The 17491-nt window shown below is 38.0% G+C and overlaps 2 protein-coding genes across 2 annotated transcripts in view; one reads left to right on the forward strand and one right to left on the reverse strand.

Annotated features, from left to right (window-relative positions):
- The window catches only part of LOC123254311 (serine/arginine repetitive matrix protein 1-like), a 4729-nt gene extending 3791 nt beyond the window's left edge, over positions 1–938 (reverse strand). The window contains exon 1 of the mRNA XM_044683355.1: positions 511–938. Within this exon, the coding sequence (XP_044539290.1) occupies positions 511–938 (428 nt within the window). The remainder of the gene's footprint in view (positions 1–510) is intronic.
- Positions 524–17491, forward strand: part of SOCS6 (suppressor of cytokine signaling 6) — a 50568-nt gene continuing 33600 nt past the window's right edge. The window contains exon 1 of the mRNA XM_044667135.1: positions 524–597. The gene's annotated coding sequence lies outside the window, so the exon portion shown is untranslated. The remainder of the gene's footprint in view (positions 598–17491) is intronic.

Consider the following 17491-nt stretch of genomic DNA (forward strand, 5'->3'; position numbering starts at 1 on the left):
TTTTTTTTTTTTTTTTGGTGTGGCCCAGGGTAAATCCAAGAGAGGAAAGCAGAATGAGGTAGCAAGAAGTAGAAAGAGGCTGGATACAAAAGGAAGGCGGTGGTGGGGAAGCGTGTACGAAACGGGACGCTCCTGCCCGAGCTCGAGGAAGGGGCTGGCTCTCTCTTCTCCTTGGCTCCCCCTCTTACCCTCACTTCTTTTCCAGCAGCCGGACAGAGTTGCGGGCGCCCCTCCTTTCCCTGGTCGGGACTGTCCTCTTCCTCGTTCCCGGGCCGCGTGCCCGTGAGTGCTCGCACTCCACCGTGGGTGCCTCCGCGCCCCGGGCTGAGCCGCTGGGAGGCGGCTGTGGGCTGCCTGCCTGCGTGCCCCCAGCGCCCCTTGGGAGCGAAGGACGAGGACGGGGAAGAGAGGAGGAGGAGTTGGGAAAGAGGAGGAGAAAAAGGAGGAGTAGAGAAGAGGGAGGAGAGCTGTGGCGGCGGCGGCAGCGCCAGCGCCAGCGCCGGGGCGCGGAGCCGAAGCAGGAGGAGGCAGTGGCGGCGGTGGCGGCGGCGGCGGCGGCGGAGGGAGCCGGGCGCCGGAGCCGGGCCCCGCTGCAGGGTAAGTGTCCTCCCTCTCCTCGAGGAGCCAAGGGGTGGGAGGGGAGTTCCTTCCCGTGCCTGCTGGGACGCTCGCCACGGGGAAGGATGGAGGGGCTGGAAGTCGGGGTGCCTATCTGTAGGATCAAGGGAGTTCGGAAACGGTGGGGCCCCTCTACGGGGCTCTGGCCCTGTCCCGGAGAACCGGGGCGGCAGCGGCGGCGGCCCAGCCCGGTCGAGTGCGGCCTGGTGCGGGCGGCGTTTCCGCTGTTTGTTTGGGTTTCGCCCCCTCCCTCCCGGACTCCCTCTGAGGCGACCAGCGAGGCCCGTCGCCGCCTCCTTCTCCGCCTTTGTGGCCGGCATGTGTGGGTCTGCGTGTGGCCCGCAGGCCCCTAAGAGAGGCCGGGGCCTCAGTGCGGCCTCTGGGCCGGAGCAAGCAAGGAGGCAGCCCCGGGCTGCTGTGCGGGGCCCGAGCGGGCAGGATCCAAGGAAGGAGGAGGAGGAGGAGGAGGAACAAACTCGGGGTCCCGAGTTTCTCCGCGCACCCTCCTCTCTCTCACCTCGTTCCTGGAGGCAGAGGGAGGAGGAAGAAAGCCCCATGAGGACGGATCATAAGTGGACTTAGTGCTGTGAGAAACAAGGAACTCCCTGCACCGCCCCCAAATACCTGTACCCCATATCTGCACCCTTCCCACTCCTTGACTGCACGGTCTCCCGCACCTACTCCCTTTTCCTTGTTGGTGACCACCCCTCCCACCCACAGAATTACTTTGTATCCAGTGTTTAAAGTGCCCAGGTAAAACTGGCTGGGAAGGCGTCTCCGCTGAAATAGAGCACTTTCTTTACAAGTGAAGCTGCTCCCAATATGTAACTGGGCAGACTGGGACTAGGGTGTAGGGTTGGATTAGTTACTAGGAGCCATACCACATTCTACTGTTCTGGGCACTGAGGCAGGCCTTACTGAGTGGTGGACCTCCTGGGTGGGTTGTATGTAGAGTTTGCATCATTTCCATGTGTGACTGAACTCTTTTGAAATTTTAAAGAGGGACCTGGCACCTGGTTGTATGTCAACTTGACCTTTTAGGGCCTTGGGTCCAATTGGTCTTCCTCTGAAAGGATCTAAGAAGAGAGGAAGAACAAGGAGATGGAGCATAAAAAAAAAGTTGTATGATTGTCCACTAAAGCACAGTGTCTGACTACAATCATCTAACTACAATCCACCTATGATGGATTAGGGAAGAGTTTTTTTGAACTTAGAAATTCTCACAAAGGGAGAATCCATTTATAGAACTAGTTAGTAGGATCTGTGCAGTTGTGTTTGTCATTTAAAGTGCTATTTCTTGGTCATCTTAGCTTCCTTTAAAACTTTTAAGTGACATACACAATACCAGTTTTAAATATATTTAACTCAGAAAAGCAGTCTCCTAGTTTCACCTGCAGATTTAGTCCTTTACTACTGTTATTTGTTAAGATTCAATCACATTGACATACCTGGCTTTGCTATTACCTTTTTCTACCAGTACCTTCTTCCTAATCCTTTCTTTGCCACTGAAAAGAGAACCTCATTGTTGTTGATCATGCTGGGGAGTCAAAACACATTTTGATCATTAGGAGAAAGTTGATAAACGTTGATAGAGTTGTGTGAGTCCTTTCCATTTAAGGAATTTATTTCCTTTACTCATCCATAAATCATAGATCTGATAAGAAAGTTACCTATATTCTAGGAGCTGTGGAAAGGTGTCTGTCAGACAAATAGACTTGAACAGGCTGTTAGAATGGATGAAGTGGTTCCTAGCAGATACTTTTATAATGAGCCTGAGGCAGAGTAGCTAAGGATATCTGGAAATTGCTTCCCACATTAGCAGTAGATATAGAGGACAGCTTTTTTAGTCACCTAGAACTGCCCTAATGCCCAGGAAGCAAATATATGACTAGATTGCTATTGACTGAATAGGATGGGCTAGCTGGGCCTAAAGTCAGGAGGACCTGGGCTCAAATATGGCCTGAGGCACTTTCCTAACTCCGTGACCCTGGACAAGTCCCTTAACCTAGTCACACTCTTCTGTCTTAGAATTGATACTAAGACAGGAGGTATAAAAAATTTTAAAAGTAGAGGATGCACCCTGCAGGAGTTAGTAACTTTTTTGTTCTATGGAGATACATCTTTTGTTACTTGAAGTCTTTCTGGAGGGAGGAGTATTGATAACATAGAAGGAAGTGCTTCCTACATTTCAGTAAGCAAGGAATGAGGAAGATCCAATTGGTAGAAACTACTCTCCTTGCCCCTGGTAACTTGATGGCATTTCTGATGGCACAGTGAGCCGGAGCTGTCACGGGTTGAGGTGGGGAGTGCCACCCTACTTGCTCAAGATTGAACAGTTGGAGATGACTTTCTTTACTAGGTGTATGCAGGTTATTACCCCCCACCCTTTTTCACCCTCCCCCCAGCTTATTCATAGGTCTGAGTTGTAAAACATTGCTTTACAGCTTGAGGAGATATTTTCATGAATTGTCCTTTTTAATATAACAATACTAAAGTGTTTTGCTTATGTAATTCGAGTTATGCATACATTATCTCATGTGATCCTTTTAACAGCTTTGTGAGGTAAGGAGAATATTATTTCCAGAAACAGGAGACTGAAGCTAAGAGAGGTTAAGTGACCTGTCTAGGTTGATTGGCTAAGCAGCTGGTGACCCAGTCTACACTCCTGGTCCTAGAGTCAAAGACCTGAGTTCAGATGTGGCCTCAGACACTTAATTGCTGTGTGGCTCTGTGCAAATCACTTAACATCTTTTGCCTCAGTTATGTGCCAGAGTGGTTGTGAGGATCGACTGGGATAGTAATTGTATAGCTTTTATTTTATTTTATTTTATATTTTATTTTATTTTATTTTATTTTGTTTTATTTTATTTTATTTTATTTTATTTTATTTTTAAACCCTTAACTTCTGTGTATTGGCTCCTTGGTGGAAGAGTGGTAAGGGTGGGCAATGGGGGTCAAGTGACTTGCTCAGGGTCACACAGCTGGGATGTGTCTTGAGGCCGGATTTGAACATAGGACCTCCGGTCTCTAGGCCTGATTCTCAATCCACTGAGCTACGCTACCCAGCTGCCCCAGTAATTGTATAGCTTTTAGCACAGCATCTGGCACATTTAAGCACTGTACAAATATTAGCTAAATGTCATTATATTAGTAGTTATGGTATTTTTCAGAGCCAGGATTTGAAATGAGATCCCAAATCTAGGCCTCTTTTGACTGAGTTGGGCTACCTATCTTTGGAAGATTAAATTAGTACTTTAGGTACTTTTTCAGTATTACTTTCAGTAATTCTTCCTTTTCAACACCCTCTTTTAGTATTTCCTTATTTTCAGAGAAAGGAAAAACAATTTAATGCCCTGTTACTTAGCAGAAAATTCATTTTTCACAAATGTTTATATTCAAGTTGGCATGTTTATTTTGCTCAGGTAGGCAACTTTAATGCAGCAAAATAATGGCATAGTAAATAATACTGTATAGATATTAATTCTTTGGAGAAAAAAAACACCTAAAATGGCTTGATTTGGAATTTGGGAAATTTTTTCCTCCCAATTTAGGAATATTTTAAAATGAGGTTCTATTTGTAAAATGTAGGATAGTGCTAGTTATTAGATGCACTTAATAAATCCTTATTCCCTTGCTGTCCTTCCTTTCTGTTTTGGTAATATTCTTGCTATATTAATCTACTTTGTAACAAGTACTTTATAAATAAGAAATAACAATAAGGTATGTTATTTGACCAGATAGTCAAAGGAAGAAACATAAGCTTCACTTTCTTAACAATTAACTTTTATATAGGTTTTTTTTTAACAGTTTATAGAATGTTTTCTTCACAGTGTAACACAAATCAAGATAGCCAATTGACATTCAGCTAATACTTTACCCTTCACTTCCCCTATTCTCCCAACCCTTCCCCCATATATACCTATGTACCCCAGAGACATTTTCTGGTGGTCTTGGCAATAGCTGTTAGCATCTCAGTGTTTCTGATGTCTGCAAACATTTTTGGGAAAATATACTTTTTTTGGGGGGTGACCTAGGTTGTAAATAACATAATGGAAACTTTCTTATGTTAACAGCTTATTATAGTTATTCCCTATGAATTATAAGAGGACTAGGGATTGGCAGGGGGGAGTGTTTTGGTTTGTGATCAAAAGTGGAATTCTCATGAACATTTTAAAGGTAGTTTATTATGACTTTTTAACACATTCGATTATCTCAGATAATAAAGATCTTAAAAGACATTTTACTTTGAAATGATTTTATGGACAGCAAATAATATTTAACTTGGGAGAATTAAATTAAATAGCTTACTTAATAAGAATATCCGTATTCTCTAAAATTTATCTGTTAGATCTTTTGTAAGACTTAAGTCTTTTGTTGTATTAAAGGTAAATATTATTAAGGGTATCTAGGTAGCTCAGTAAATAGAAAGCCAGGTCTGAGATGGAAAGCCTGGGTTTAAATGTAGTTTCAAATACTTTCTAGCTGTGTGACCCTGGGCAAGTCACTTAAGTCCAGTTGCTGCCTTGGAACAGATAGTATCAATTCTAAGTCAGAAGGTAAGACATTAAAAAAAGAAGTAAATATTCTTATTTTTGCTATTGCTATTTCACTTTCCAGGTAAATAAAATTGTTATATTATCATAGAGGGTTGACTTGAGCAGTCTTAGTTTGGAGTTCTGTTTGTTTATCCTGAGTGTGAATTCAGCAGATAGTAAAGGAGGCCTGGGGGATAACTAATGAAACCAAATTTATCTTGATAGGGATAGTGTAATCTCAGTTATGTAGAGCCCAGCCATCTCATAGCTTACAGTTTCTGGAGAAGCCATGAACCCATTAATAAGAAAGAAACAAAACCCCAAAGAATCTTTGATAAGGAAGAAAAAACAATTATGCACAGAGCTTCAAGACAGTAGCCAAGAGAAGCCTGGAGCCTGGAAATGAGCCCCTTTGACTGGTAGTACCAACAACAATCTATCCTTTTTGTGAGAAAGCTGAGGTGCCAAGTGTAAGTTACAAAAGGCAGAGGATGAGACAATAAAAAAAAAAAAGGCAGGATGCAGCTATAGACAACGTGAAGGCAATGATGAAAGCAACATAAGCAGCTTATAAACATTTTTTGGGTCATTTCCAATAACAAAGAAGACAGCAATTGACAACTAGGACAGAAGAATTCTGAGGTTTGAGGATGGAGTTGGAAGTTGACCTACAACCTCTTGTACTTAGTCCTGAGGGGATAGCTGTCAGGCCAAAGGCAAACTGGCCAATACAAATTAGCCCTAGGGAGAGGTGTTCATTGTACATTGTAGTTTAATTACAAACATAGTAAAATATAGACTGTCTCTAGGAAGATAGGAAAATGTGTCTCATATTTGAAAGACTTACTGTAAAAAGAAATTAAAAATGAATTGGTTTGGATTGTAGGTAGGTACCCTAAGCTACACAATTGCACATTCACTAATAACTTTCTAATAGAAGTCTAACTAGGGTCATTTTCATGTAAAAATGAAGGAAAATTCATTTAATTATTCTGTTTGTCTCTTGATATTCCCTGGGCTGCTTCTAGAAACTAATAATTCTAGGGCAGTGTTTATTAGTTTTTGAAACACAAAGAGTTTTTAACAACTCCCCACCCCCACCCCCTCACCTTGGTTCTGAGTCCCCTCCCTTGCCAGTTAGTATTCTCAGTTGATTAGAGGGCTGGAAAGTGGAGCAAAAAACTCCTTCCATATCCTCTTTTTATTAGAGAGCCTCAAATGCTAGCTATATCTTCATTGGCCACCAGTTTTTCTACTTCACCATCATCTTTTTGTCATGTCTCTGCCGCTGGCCCTCTTACTCTCTTTTCAGCTTATTTTTGTGTATTGTCTTCCCCCATTAGATTGTAAGAATTCTGTGGGCAAGGCTTATCTGTCTTGTTTCCCTAGCTCTTAGCACAGTGCCTGGCACATAGCACTTGCTTAGTAACTATTTATCATATTGTAGCCCAGATTCAAGCCCCATGTGAATCTTCCATGAGGAGACTGCGAGTAGGTAATTTAGATATTTTACTGTTCTATACTGTCATCAAGGCTGGGAAATACTGGATTTGAGGAAATAAATAGAACCTAACCTTGCACAAAGTAGATGCTCAATAAATAAATCCATTTAAATTAAGTAGCAGTGTACAGTGGAAAGAATGCTTGCTTCTGCACCTGTTTAAATTCTGCCTCTTTTTACCTACTACCATTGTGAGTTTAGATAATCTTTCTAGACCAGTGATGGGGCCAAGAGCCAGATTTGGCCCCCTGAAATGTTCTCTCCAACCATGTGACGTTATTCCTAATCTGACAAATACAATGAGTAGGATATAATATGTTGAAACTTCGAAAGAGTTGCCTTAGAAACAGACTGACAGATGAGCATTTCCTTTCCTTTGGCTCCCTCTTTAAAAAGTTTGCCCATCACTGGTCTAGACCAATACTTCCTCATTTGTAAAATGAGGGGATCGACTCCAGATTTGTAATCCTTTGGACCTATCTTTGATGCAGTTTATGAAGCTTTTGAAAATACAGTACAGGATATTATGTGAGGGGAAAAGGGAGTGAGGCAGTATATCACTCCATTCCTTTATGAATATACTATAGTGAAGTCATACAAGTGAATATGGATAGGAGTAGAGATGAAATTTAATCCTTTGACTATAGCATTTCAATGACAAGCTAAAAGTATATGCAGTAGGGACCCTGAATCCAAAGGGAATACATTCCAACCATGAATGGCTGAGACCATGGATATAAGTGAACACCAGCTTTGGGGGCGATCACATTTTTGCTATGCATAGAAAAAATGTATTCCTTACTAATACACATGTAGAAGAATACACTTGTGTGTGTGTGTGTGTGTGTGTGTGTGTGTGTGTGTGTGTGTGTGTGTGGTTTCCCTGTATATAGGAAAGTGATTACAGGAAGTACTTTGATAAAAAACCAAAATGACTCATTCATAGCATAATCATGAAGTAGTCTAGTAAATATATTTTGTTTTTTGCTCCTGGCCCTTGCCTCCCCCCTTCCAACCCTTAAAAAGTGTAAGTTAAAGCAGAAGAGAGAGAGCATACTGCCCTTCAGACTGTGTACACCAGTAACTGGTAACTGAAACTATGGGAGGAGTTACAGAGCTTCCCTGCTTCCTCTGCCCCACAGACATACCCTCCCCATATAGGTAGCTGAACCTCAGATAAGGGGCCCTATTTACTACCTTTTTTTTTTTTTTAAGAAAACACAATACAGTTTCATTCATTCAGTAAGCATTTATGTCTGCACTTGCCATGTGCCAGTGTTGAGGATACAAAGATAAAAAAGAAACAAGTCTTAATTTAAAGAATTTATGTTTGGGGGGAGGGGTATTAAAAAAGTTGAGTCATGGTCATAGAGATTAGTCCTCAGAGGTCCTTTAATCCAGTGATGGGCAACCTTTTGAGCTTGGTGTGTCAAAATTTGCCAGAAAAACGAGCATAACTCAGTGGTGTGTCACTTCAAGAAAAAAGCCATAATTTTGCGATATTTATAGTTTAAATAACAAAAATGTATAATCGTAATATATAACTATTTAATAAGCCAAAATAGGTAAATTAGTGTAGGTAGAATTGTCATCTATAATGCACAGTGTCTACACTACACTATAGCAAATGTTTCATCCTCAGCATGTGACCCCATATTTCTCAGCTGCGTGTCATCAAAAATGGCTGTGCGTATCAGTGCTGACACACATGTTATAGGTTTGCCATCACCACTCTAATCCATAGGTTCTTAGCCTAGCACTCCATGAACTTGTTTTTTGTAAAAATATTTAGGTAACTGTAATTCAATATGAGTTTCTTTTGTAAGTTTTTGTATTTTATGCATTTAAAAACATTCTGAGAAAGGGTCTATAAGTTTCACCAGACTACCAAATAGAGTGTGACACAAAACTGATTGAGAAGTACTGTTCTAGCCAAAGACCTTCATTTTACAGAGGAAAATGAGTCTTAGAGGAAGGAAGCTACGCTTAATAGTGAGGTTGTGTAGCATGGTCTGACTTAGAACCCATTCTTGGAACCCACTGATTCCTAGTCCAGTATTTTCTCTACTATACCTTAATCTTTTTGCATTTATATTTCATTTTTTCTATTAGTCATTTTTTTTATTCACTTAAAAAAATGTAAGGAGCCACTATTTGAAGATCACCGTTCAATGCTCTGGGAGATGCAAAATTTAGATTATTGGATCATTGATTTAGATAGCTGGGATGGATTGTAAGCCATCTAGTTGCTCCATTCTCTCATTTACATTTTAATTCTAGTATTTGAGAGTAAGTGTGATATACAATAGGGGATCCCTTATCCTTAAGTTTCTCTTTCAGTCATGGTCAACCCTAAGTCCTGTATGTCCACCTGCAAAGTGTCAAAAATCTGCTCTGATGTGGAGAACGCTGCCTGCAAAACCAAGGAGTGCTGGGGGTGGGGTACATATATATGTGGGGGGAGGCAGCAGATGTTTGCTTATTGCCTGGTTTCAGTCATTTGAAGTTGGTTTGGGAATGTATCTTCCACAAATATGAACCCTACTGTACTGGATAAATAATCCAATGAAGACTTGTATTTAATGAGTGATGTAAGCCTGAGCAAGTCATTTAATTTTATGTGTCTCACATAAGACTCTAAATTTTAGAACAGTTGCAGATTACATCAGTAGGAGGAATTTCCTAAAGAAGTGGCTTTCAATATTTGTTCTTAAAACCCCTGAGAGTCCCCAGAATCCTTTTAAGGGATCCCCAAGGTCAAAACTGTTTTCCTAAGTTTGAGAATAGTTGCTCTAAAGCAGTGGTTCCCAAAATTTTTTGGCCTACTGCCCCCTTTCCAGAAAAAATATTACTTAGGGCCCCCTGTCACATACTTCACCGCCCCCAAATGCACCTGTGGCCATCACCACCCCCCTGGATCGCTGCAGCACCCACCAGGGGGAGGTGGCACCCACTTTGGGAATCACTGCTCTAAAGCAATAAAATTATAGATCTAAACTACTAATCCTCCGCTATCTGAAAATTAGGATTGCTAGGCTTTTATTGTTAGATTTTTAAAATTCTGTTTTCAAAAGTTCTACATGTAGTTATGGTATGATATGCTATCTGACTTCTGCTGTAAAAAGCTGTACAATTTTAGCAGTGGGAATAAATTTGTATATTTCCTTTGGAAGGAAAATAGACAGTAATACTTAGAAATTTTTGTTATTTTCCATAATTTCCCTTTTTAGTTTTAGTTGCTTAAAGGGTTTTTCATCAGAATTCCCTACACCATTAAAATCCCAGGTCATTCCTCCCCAGCACGCTGCCCCCTCCCCCCCATTTTTTTTCCTTGAGGCACATTAAAGTAAGAAAGCTAACATAAAAACATAAAAACTAATGTAACTTTTTACAACTCTAAGGAACCTTGTTTTCACTAATCCAGAAATATTGCAGAAACCCCTCATATGTACTATGTTCTATGTACTTGTGCATGCACATAAATACTAGCACTAATTTGTAACATGATAATATTGTTTTAGACTTGGAAAGGATTTTATGAGATTATCTTAATAGTTTACTTTTTTATCTGTCCCTCCCTCACAATCTTTCCAACTGATCAAATTAAAAAAACAAACAAACTCACTAAAGCCCTTAATACATAGCTGCATAGTCTGGAAAGGCAAATTGCCACATGACTATGGCCAAGTGTATAGTCTTTTTTTTGCATTTTACATTCAACACCTTATCTTCCAGAAAGTGCTTGGTGTCTGTGTTTCATCCTTATCTTTTGAACTTATTTATCATTATGTTGATCACAATTCTTTAAGTCTTTCAAAGTTGTTTTTCTTTGTAATGTAATGATAATATAAATTCTTCTATTTCTGCTCACTTTGCTTTGCATCAATTCACAAAGGTAAATTTCCTCTGAAACTGCTCATTTTAGTATTTCTTATGGCACAGTAATATTCCATTATATCCATATACCACAGTTTGTTTGACATCTCCCAGTAGGGTAGTCTCTTAGTTTCCAGTTTTGGCTCCCATGAAAAGAACTGCTATAAATATTTTTATACATATGGATCCTTTCCCTCTTTGTTTTCTTTGGGTTATAGGCCTAAAAATGGTTTTGCTGGCTCATTATAATTACATATTATAATTACTTTTTGGACATATGACTGGACAGTACTAGTTCTACAATGAGTGCAGTACCATGCTTAATTTCTCACAGCTTTTCTATCAACATTTGCCACTTAAATATTTGTCTTGACAGTCTTGATAGGTGTGTTTTAATTTCTGTTTCTCTAGTTAGTGATTTAGAATTTTTTTCATATGATTATTGCTAATTTGGTTTTCTTTGAAAATTTTCTTTATCCTTTAACCATATACATATTGGGGAATGTGATAAGACTGTGGCACAGAGACATTAAATAATTTGCTTAAGGTCACACAGCTTGCTGGGGATTAATCCAGAACTAAATTTGGCTCTCTTGACTTTTCTGATTTCTTTTCTTATTTTTTATACATAGAATAAATGAATGAATAACCCAAGTGAACTAAAAGCATTTAGCTAGCATTTACATAATATTTTAAGGTTTGCAAAGTGTTTTACAGATGTTATTTGATTCTGGCAATAACTCTGAAGTAGGTGCTATTATCCCCATTTTGCTGATGAGGAAATTGAGTCTGAGAGAGGTTAAATGATTTGCTCAGGGACATATAGCTAGCAAGTGACTGAAGCAGAATTTGAACTCAGACCTTCCTTATTTGAAGTTACTAGCCACTGCATTACTTAGCTCCCTCATATTAAGCACTTATAGTGTGTCAAGCACTGCACTAAGCCTTGAGGATATAAACAAAAAAAGAAAATAGTTCTTTTTCTCAAGAAGTTAACCTTCTCATCAGAGATACTGTACTTGAGAGTTCAACATCAGGGCAATTTGAAAGACCTTCAGAGGCCCTAGGGGAAGATAAAGGGCAAGTGGCAGGGAGTTCTTAGTTTGCCTTACAGGAGCAGTAAGGAATAGACTCAAGGGTTAGTGTTGAGGAGATTCTCTGATCACTTCAACAGGGATGAATGGAACTCAGTACTTCTGGGAACTTGTAATTTTACTGCTATGGGTGCCACCCCCCCAAGTGGTGATCATAACCCATAGAGACTTCTTATGTTGTATAATTCTTGTCCTGCCTTTTTGAAGTTCTTATAAAAAGAATGTTCAAAGTGTCCTAGAGGATTTCTAATGGTTTTTTAAATATTGCGGCAGAGTGTGACACTTGGTCTGCCTTTGATTCTAACTACTTAGTCATGTCAGCTTTTGCAGCTTTTAAATGTCCTCGATGTTTCTTAAACTATGTCTTTAGTTCCTGAAGAACACTTGGTGTTAAATGTTTATAAAATGACATTGTAAAATACTGATTATAATAATAGCTTACAATTGCATAGTACTTCAAGGTTTTTAAAGCACTTTTACAACTATTATCTCATTTTATCTTCACAACAAACCTGAGTGGACGATACTAATATTATTCTATTTTACAGATGAAAAAACCAAGGCATCTCAGAGTGTTTAAGTGACTTTTGCTGGATTTGAACTCAGGACTTTCTGATTCCAGTTTCAACAACCTTTTATCCATTTTACCATAAGCTGTCTACTGATTATTATTATATAGTAAAAAATATTGCAGAACTCTTTTTGCTATTGTAAATGTAAAAAAAACAGTCCAACAGTTAAATGAACTGACATATCTAGTCTTACATCTCATAAATGATAATAACTATATTGGAATTGAGTACAAGATAAGTAAGATTGAAGACTGATTTGTCTTATACTCATTCTAAGTATCTGTTCCAAGGTAGAAAAATCAATAAGAGTCAGTCAGAAATTGGAACTAAGTGACTACTTGCCCAGGGTCACAGAGGGAGGAAATGCCTGAGTTTAGATTTGAAGCCACGACCCCCAACTCCAAGCCTGGCCCTCTATACATTATGCTACAAGCTGCTCCAATTTAGTGCTTCTTTGGCTGGAATAAATTTACTTTGCCAGTGCCAGAAAATAAGGAACTGATGAATTTGACCCCAACATGTATAGCAATTTGTTATTACAAAGTATATCATTTATTAAATGCAAACAATGTAGTTGGAACATAACATTAGCCATGCACTTTTATTTTTTTAATCACAATTCATAAATTTCAGTTTTATGCCCATAATCTACAGAAATTAAGAATTGCAATCACCTTAATGCCTTCAAATATCACTTTAGAAAACATTGAATTGTGGTTTTCCATTCATCTATTTAACTTTCTCAGCAATACAAGAATCATTTAAACAATATTCTTATTAGTTGTCATAGACCTCATTGAGTACTTCAGTTGGTAGAATCTCACTGCCTAACAAGGTACCTAGCCCCTTCCATTTTTGAGCAGAGTTAACAAAAAGTTTTTCCTTGCCTTAAGCTGAAATCTATGTTCTTATAACTTACCTTCTTTACAAATAGTTCATAGGTGGGGCAGCTGGGTAGCTCAGTGGATTGAGAGCCAGGCCTAGAGACAAGAGGTCCTAGGTTCAAATCAGGCCTCAGACACTTCCCAGCTGTGTGACCCTGGGCAAGTCACTTGACCCCCATTGCCTACCCTTACCAATCTTCCACCTATAAGTCAATACATAGAAGTTAAGGGTTTAAAATAAAAAACAAAAACAAAACAAAACAAATAGTTCATAGGATCATAATAAATAGGTCCATAGATTTAGAGCTGGAAGGCATTTTTGAGACAGACCATCAAGTTGAGGCAAGCCAATAATTTTAAACATTAAGAGAACTGTGAGCCACAGAAAGATTAAGTGGCTTGCCCAGGGTCACATAGGTAGAAAGCATTTAAGGTAGGACTTGCTGACTTTGCAAGTCTAGTACCCTACCCACTTTTCTTGAAATTTGGTGTATACTTAGAAAGTGATGCCTATCACTTTCCCATCTTCTGTCTTGCAACCAATACACAGTATTGATTCTAAAACAGAAGGTAAGAGTTTTAAAAAGAGATAAGAGATAGGGATGAAGGTGAGGAAGCATTTTCTCACTTCAAACTATATTATAAGCAATAGTCATCATAACCATCTGGTATTCGTAAAAAATTGAGAAAATAATGGGATAAACCAGACAAGGAAATATCAGAAACAACAAAAAACTCAATCTAGCATTTGATAATACAGAAAACATAAATTCTTAGATAAGTATGCCCTAATTGATAAAAACTTAAAAAAAAAAAAAAAAAAGGGAAGCAATCTGGTAGAAATTAGACTTCGACCAACAGTATAACATATTCCAAAATAGATTTTAAATGGATATATGACCTTTAATAGTGAGCTTATGTTGTTAAAAATTTAGAAGAGAAACAGATAATATACCTTTCACCTTGATCAGTTGGAGTTGTGTTCTTTTACAAAACAAGGGATAGAGGCCTTGATGAAAGATAAAATAGTTGTGATTACATAAAACTGAAAAGCTTTTATCAAATTTCTGTAAGATTTAGGTATCTGAGATTTCTAAATACAGTCGTCTCTCTATTTGCAGTTCACTTGTCTTGACTTCACTGTATCACAGGCTCAATGACTATAGGTTAATAAGAGTGTGGAAAAGGTTTATAGGAGAGTAGAAAGGGTTTATAAAGCCTTAAAATATATATAAATAATAAAATAACTATAATGTTGCTACTTTGCAAATTTTCACCTATCGCAGGGGTTTCTAGAACATAACTCTTGTGATAGATGAGGGATTGCTGTAGTTAACACACACATATACATGACCATTAGCTATACCCCAGGAGTTAAATGGTCAAAAGATGTGAATAAACAGTTCTCAAAAAAGTGATTGTAAAAATTATTGACAACCACGTGAATGCTCCATATGATAAATAATAAGAGAAATGAAAATTAACCCAATTCACCTTATAACCTATAAGTTGACAAAAATGACAAAAAATGTTAATAGTCAATGGTGGAAGATGCATTTTGATGGAGCTGTGATTTGGTATAACTATTTTGGAAAGCAATTTGGAATTATGCTTTAAAAATAACTGAAATGCCCATGCCCTTTTGTCTAAAGATTCCATTATGGGGCTTATACCCCAGGAAATTTATTGAACAGAAGAAAGTCCCCATATATACCAAAATAGTGATTGTAGTACTTTTTGTGATAGCATAGAATTGGAAACAATAAGATGCCCATTGATTGGGGAATAGCTAAACAAATTATGGTACTTGAATGTAATAGAATATTACTGTGCTAAATGTGAGAAATGATGAAATCAGAGAAACATGGGAAGATATATGAGAGGGATGATAGGAGGTCCAAAGGTGTGTACTGTACAGTGCACATGTTTTTAGACTTTCAATTTATTGAGTTAGTTGTACTGATTTTTTTTTTAACACTTTCAGAACATGTCTTTTTTTCCCCCTAAAATCTTATTTTCTTACTTAGTAACAGAAGGGTTAGTCCAGGCAAACAGGGTTAAGTGACTTGGACAGAGTCACACAGCTAGGAACACCCAAATTTGAAGCCAGGCCCTCCCAGCTTTATATTTGGCACTCTATACACTGAGCCACCTAGCTGTCCCCTAGACATGTCTTTTAAAATTACTATTTTGTATATGAAATGACTGGCAGAGAGGGGGAAGGATTCTGGGGAAACCTATAATGAAGTAAGAAATTAAAAAAATGGATAAAAACTCATTTTTTAAAAAACGTGGTGTTTGGGTTTAGCAAGTGATGGCTTTGGAGTCAAAAGACTTGGATTCAAATCTTGTTTTGATAACTTTATTGACTATGCCACTGGGCAGATGGCTTAAACTTCTTGGGAGCCTCAGGTTCTTCCTCTTTAAAATAAGGACAATAATACGTTCCCTGTTCTTTCTCACAGGGCATACAAGGATGTGAAAGAACTTAACATAAAGAATTTTGTAAATATCAGCTTTTATTTTGGAAGTATATTGGTCTAGTAGAGGTGATGGAATTCCAGCTGAGCTATTTCAAATCCTAAAATATAATGCTAATGAAAAATTCAGCAGTGGCTATTGGATTGAAAAAGATCAGTTTGGGTCCCAATCCTAAAGAAGGTCAATGTCAAAGAATGTTCAAATTACCAAACAATTGTACTTATTTCATACACCAGCAAGGTTATGCTTAAAATTCTTCAAGCTAGATGTCAGCAATATGTGAACTGAGAATTACCAGAAAAGCAGGCTTGTTTTCAGAGAAACAGAGGAATTGGAGAATAAATTGCCAACATTTGCTGGATTATGGAGAAAGCAAGGGATTCTAGAAGTAACATCTACTTCTGTTTCTTTAATTATTTTAAAGCCTTTGACTATGTGGATCACAACAAAATGAGGCAAGTTATCAGAGATTGCGGTTCCAGATCAGTTTACTTATCTCCTGAGGAACCTGTGTGTGGGCCAGGAAGCAGTTAGTTAGAAAAGAACATGGAGCAACTGATTGGTTTTAATATTGGAAAAAGAGTGTGACAAGGCTGTATATTATTTATTATTATTATTTATTATTATTTTATTATTACATTAATTTCATCAATTTATTATATTTATTGTATTAATTAATCATATGAACATTAATATTAATTATATTAATTTATTATTATTATGTATTATTATTGTCACCTTATTTATTTAACTTATATGTAGAGTATGTCATGTGAAATGTTGGGCTGGACAAATCAAAAGTCCAAATTAAGATTGCCTAGAGAAATATTAACAAGAGTTATATAGACAATACTACTCTGATGGCAGAAAGTGAAGAATAAAGAATCCTCTTGATGAAAGTGGAAAAAAAAGAAAAAGTGTAAAAGCTGGCATGGAGCTTAGCATAAAAAAAAACCCCCAAGATCCCAAGGTTGACATTTTTTTCTGTATTGCTTTTGTCCAAAGTATATATAACATATATAACATTATTGTAAAAACCCTATTAAAATTTCATAAAAAGTTTTCCTTTTAAATTTTACTTTTAGTCTTATATCTAGCCACTTAATATCCTTTAGTTGTAGTATATTAGAGCTAAGGGGGACTTTTGAGGTCATCTATCTCATTTTTATGGACCAAGAAACTTAAGGTTTAAGAAAAATTTTTTCTCCTCTATTATGCTCCTTTTAAAAGTTTCCCATTATCAACATTTTTAATCTCAGAAATGTTTGGCAGGTTTCATAACCATTTTCTTAAGCACATTTTTTTGTATACTGTCTGGCAAAATTTAAAGCCTAACCTTTACTTTGTTGCTTTTTAGTTTCATTATTCTTTTTCTATCTCTTCTAATTATAAAGCTTATATATTTACAGTTCTTTAGAGTCCACTCCTTGGGGAAGGGCACAGATTTTTCTCCTCTTGGAAGTTTACCTTTTAAAAAAGACTTCTTAATTACCATCTTAAATCCCAGTGGATGGTATTAATCAAATGGGCAGTAAGATATTCAGAGAACAGGACAGCAGGAATTCTATTTGAAAAGTACCACCTTCTCTAAATCGAATTGAAGAGTGAGAAAATATATATGGTGAAGAGCTTCTCTGTTGATCATTCACAAGTATCACCTTGTGTGAATGTGTGTGAATGTGTGGAGTGGAAATTGAGGGGACCTTGAAAATTCCAAAGTACACTCTCTTTAACTACTATTAAAATTGAACAAAAAAAATCTTTAAAATAGAATGGATTTATTGAGAGAGAAATGTGGGACACTGCCTCAAGTCATTGACCTGAGACAAATGTCGAGAGAGAGAGAGAGAGAGAGAGAGAGAGAGAGAGAGAGAGAGAGAGAGAGAGAGAGAGAGAGAGAGAGAGAGAGAGAGAGACTGTGTGTGTGTGT

Source organism: Gracilinanus agilis, chromosome 1, assembly GCF_016433145.1.
Source record: "Gracilinanus agilis isolate LMUSP501 chromosome 1, AgileGrace, whole genome shotgun sequence".
Taxonomy (NCBI): Eukaryota; Metazoa; Chordata; class Mammalia; order Didelphimorphia; family Didelphidae; genus Gracilinanus; species Gracilinanus agilis.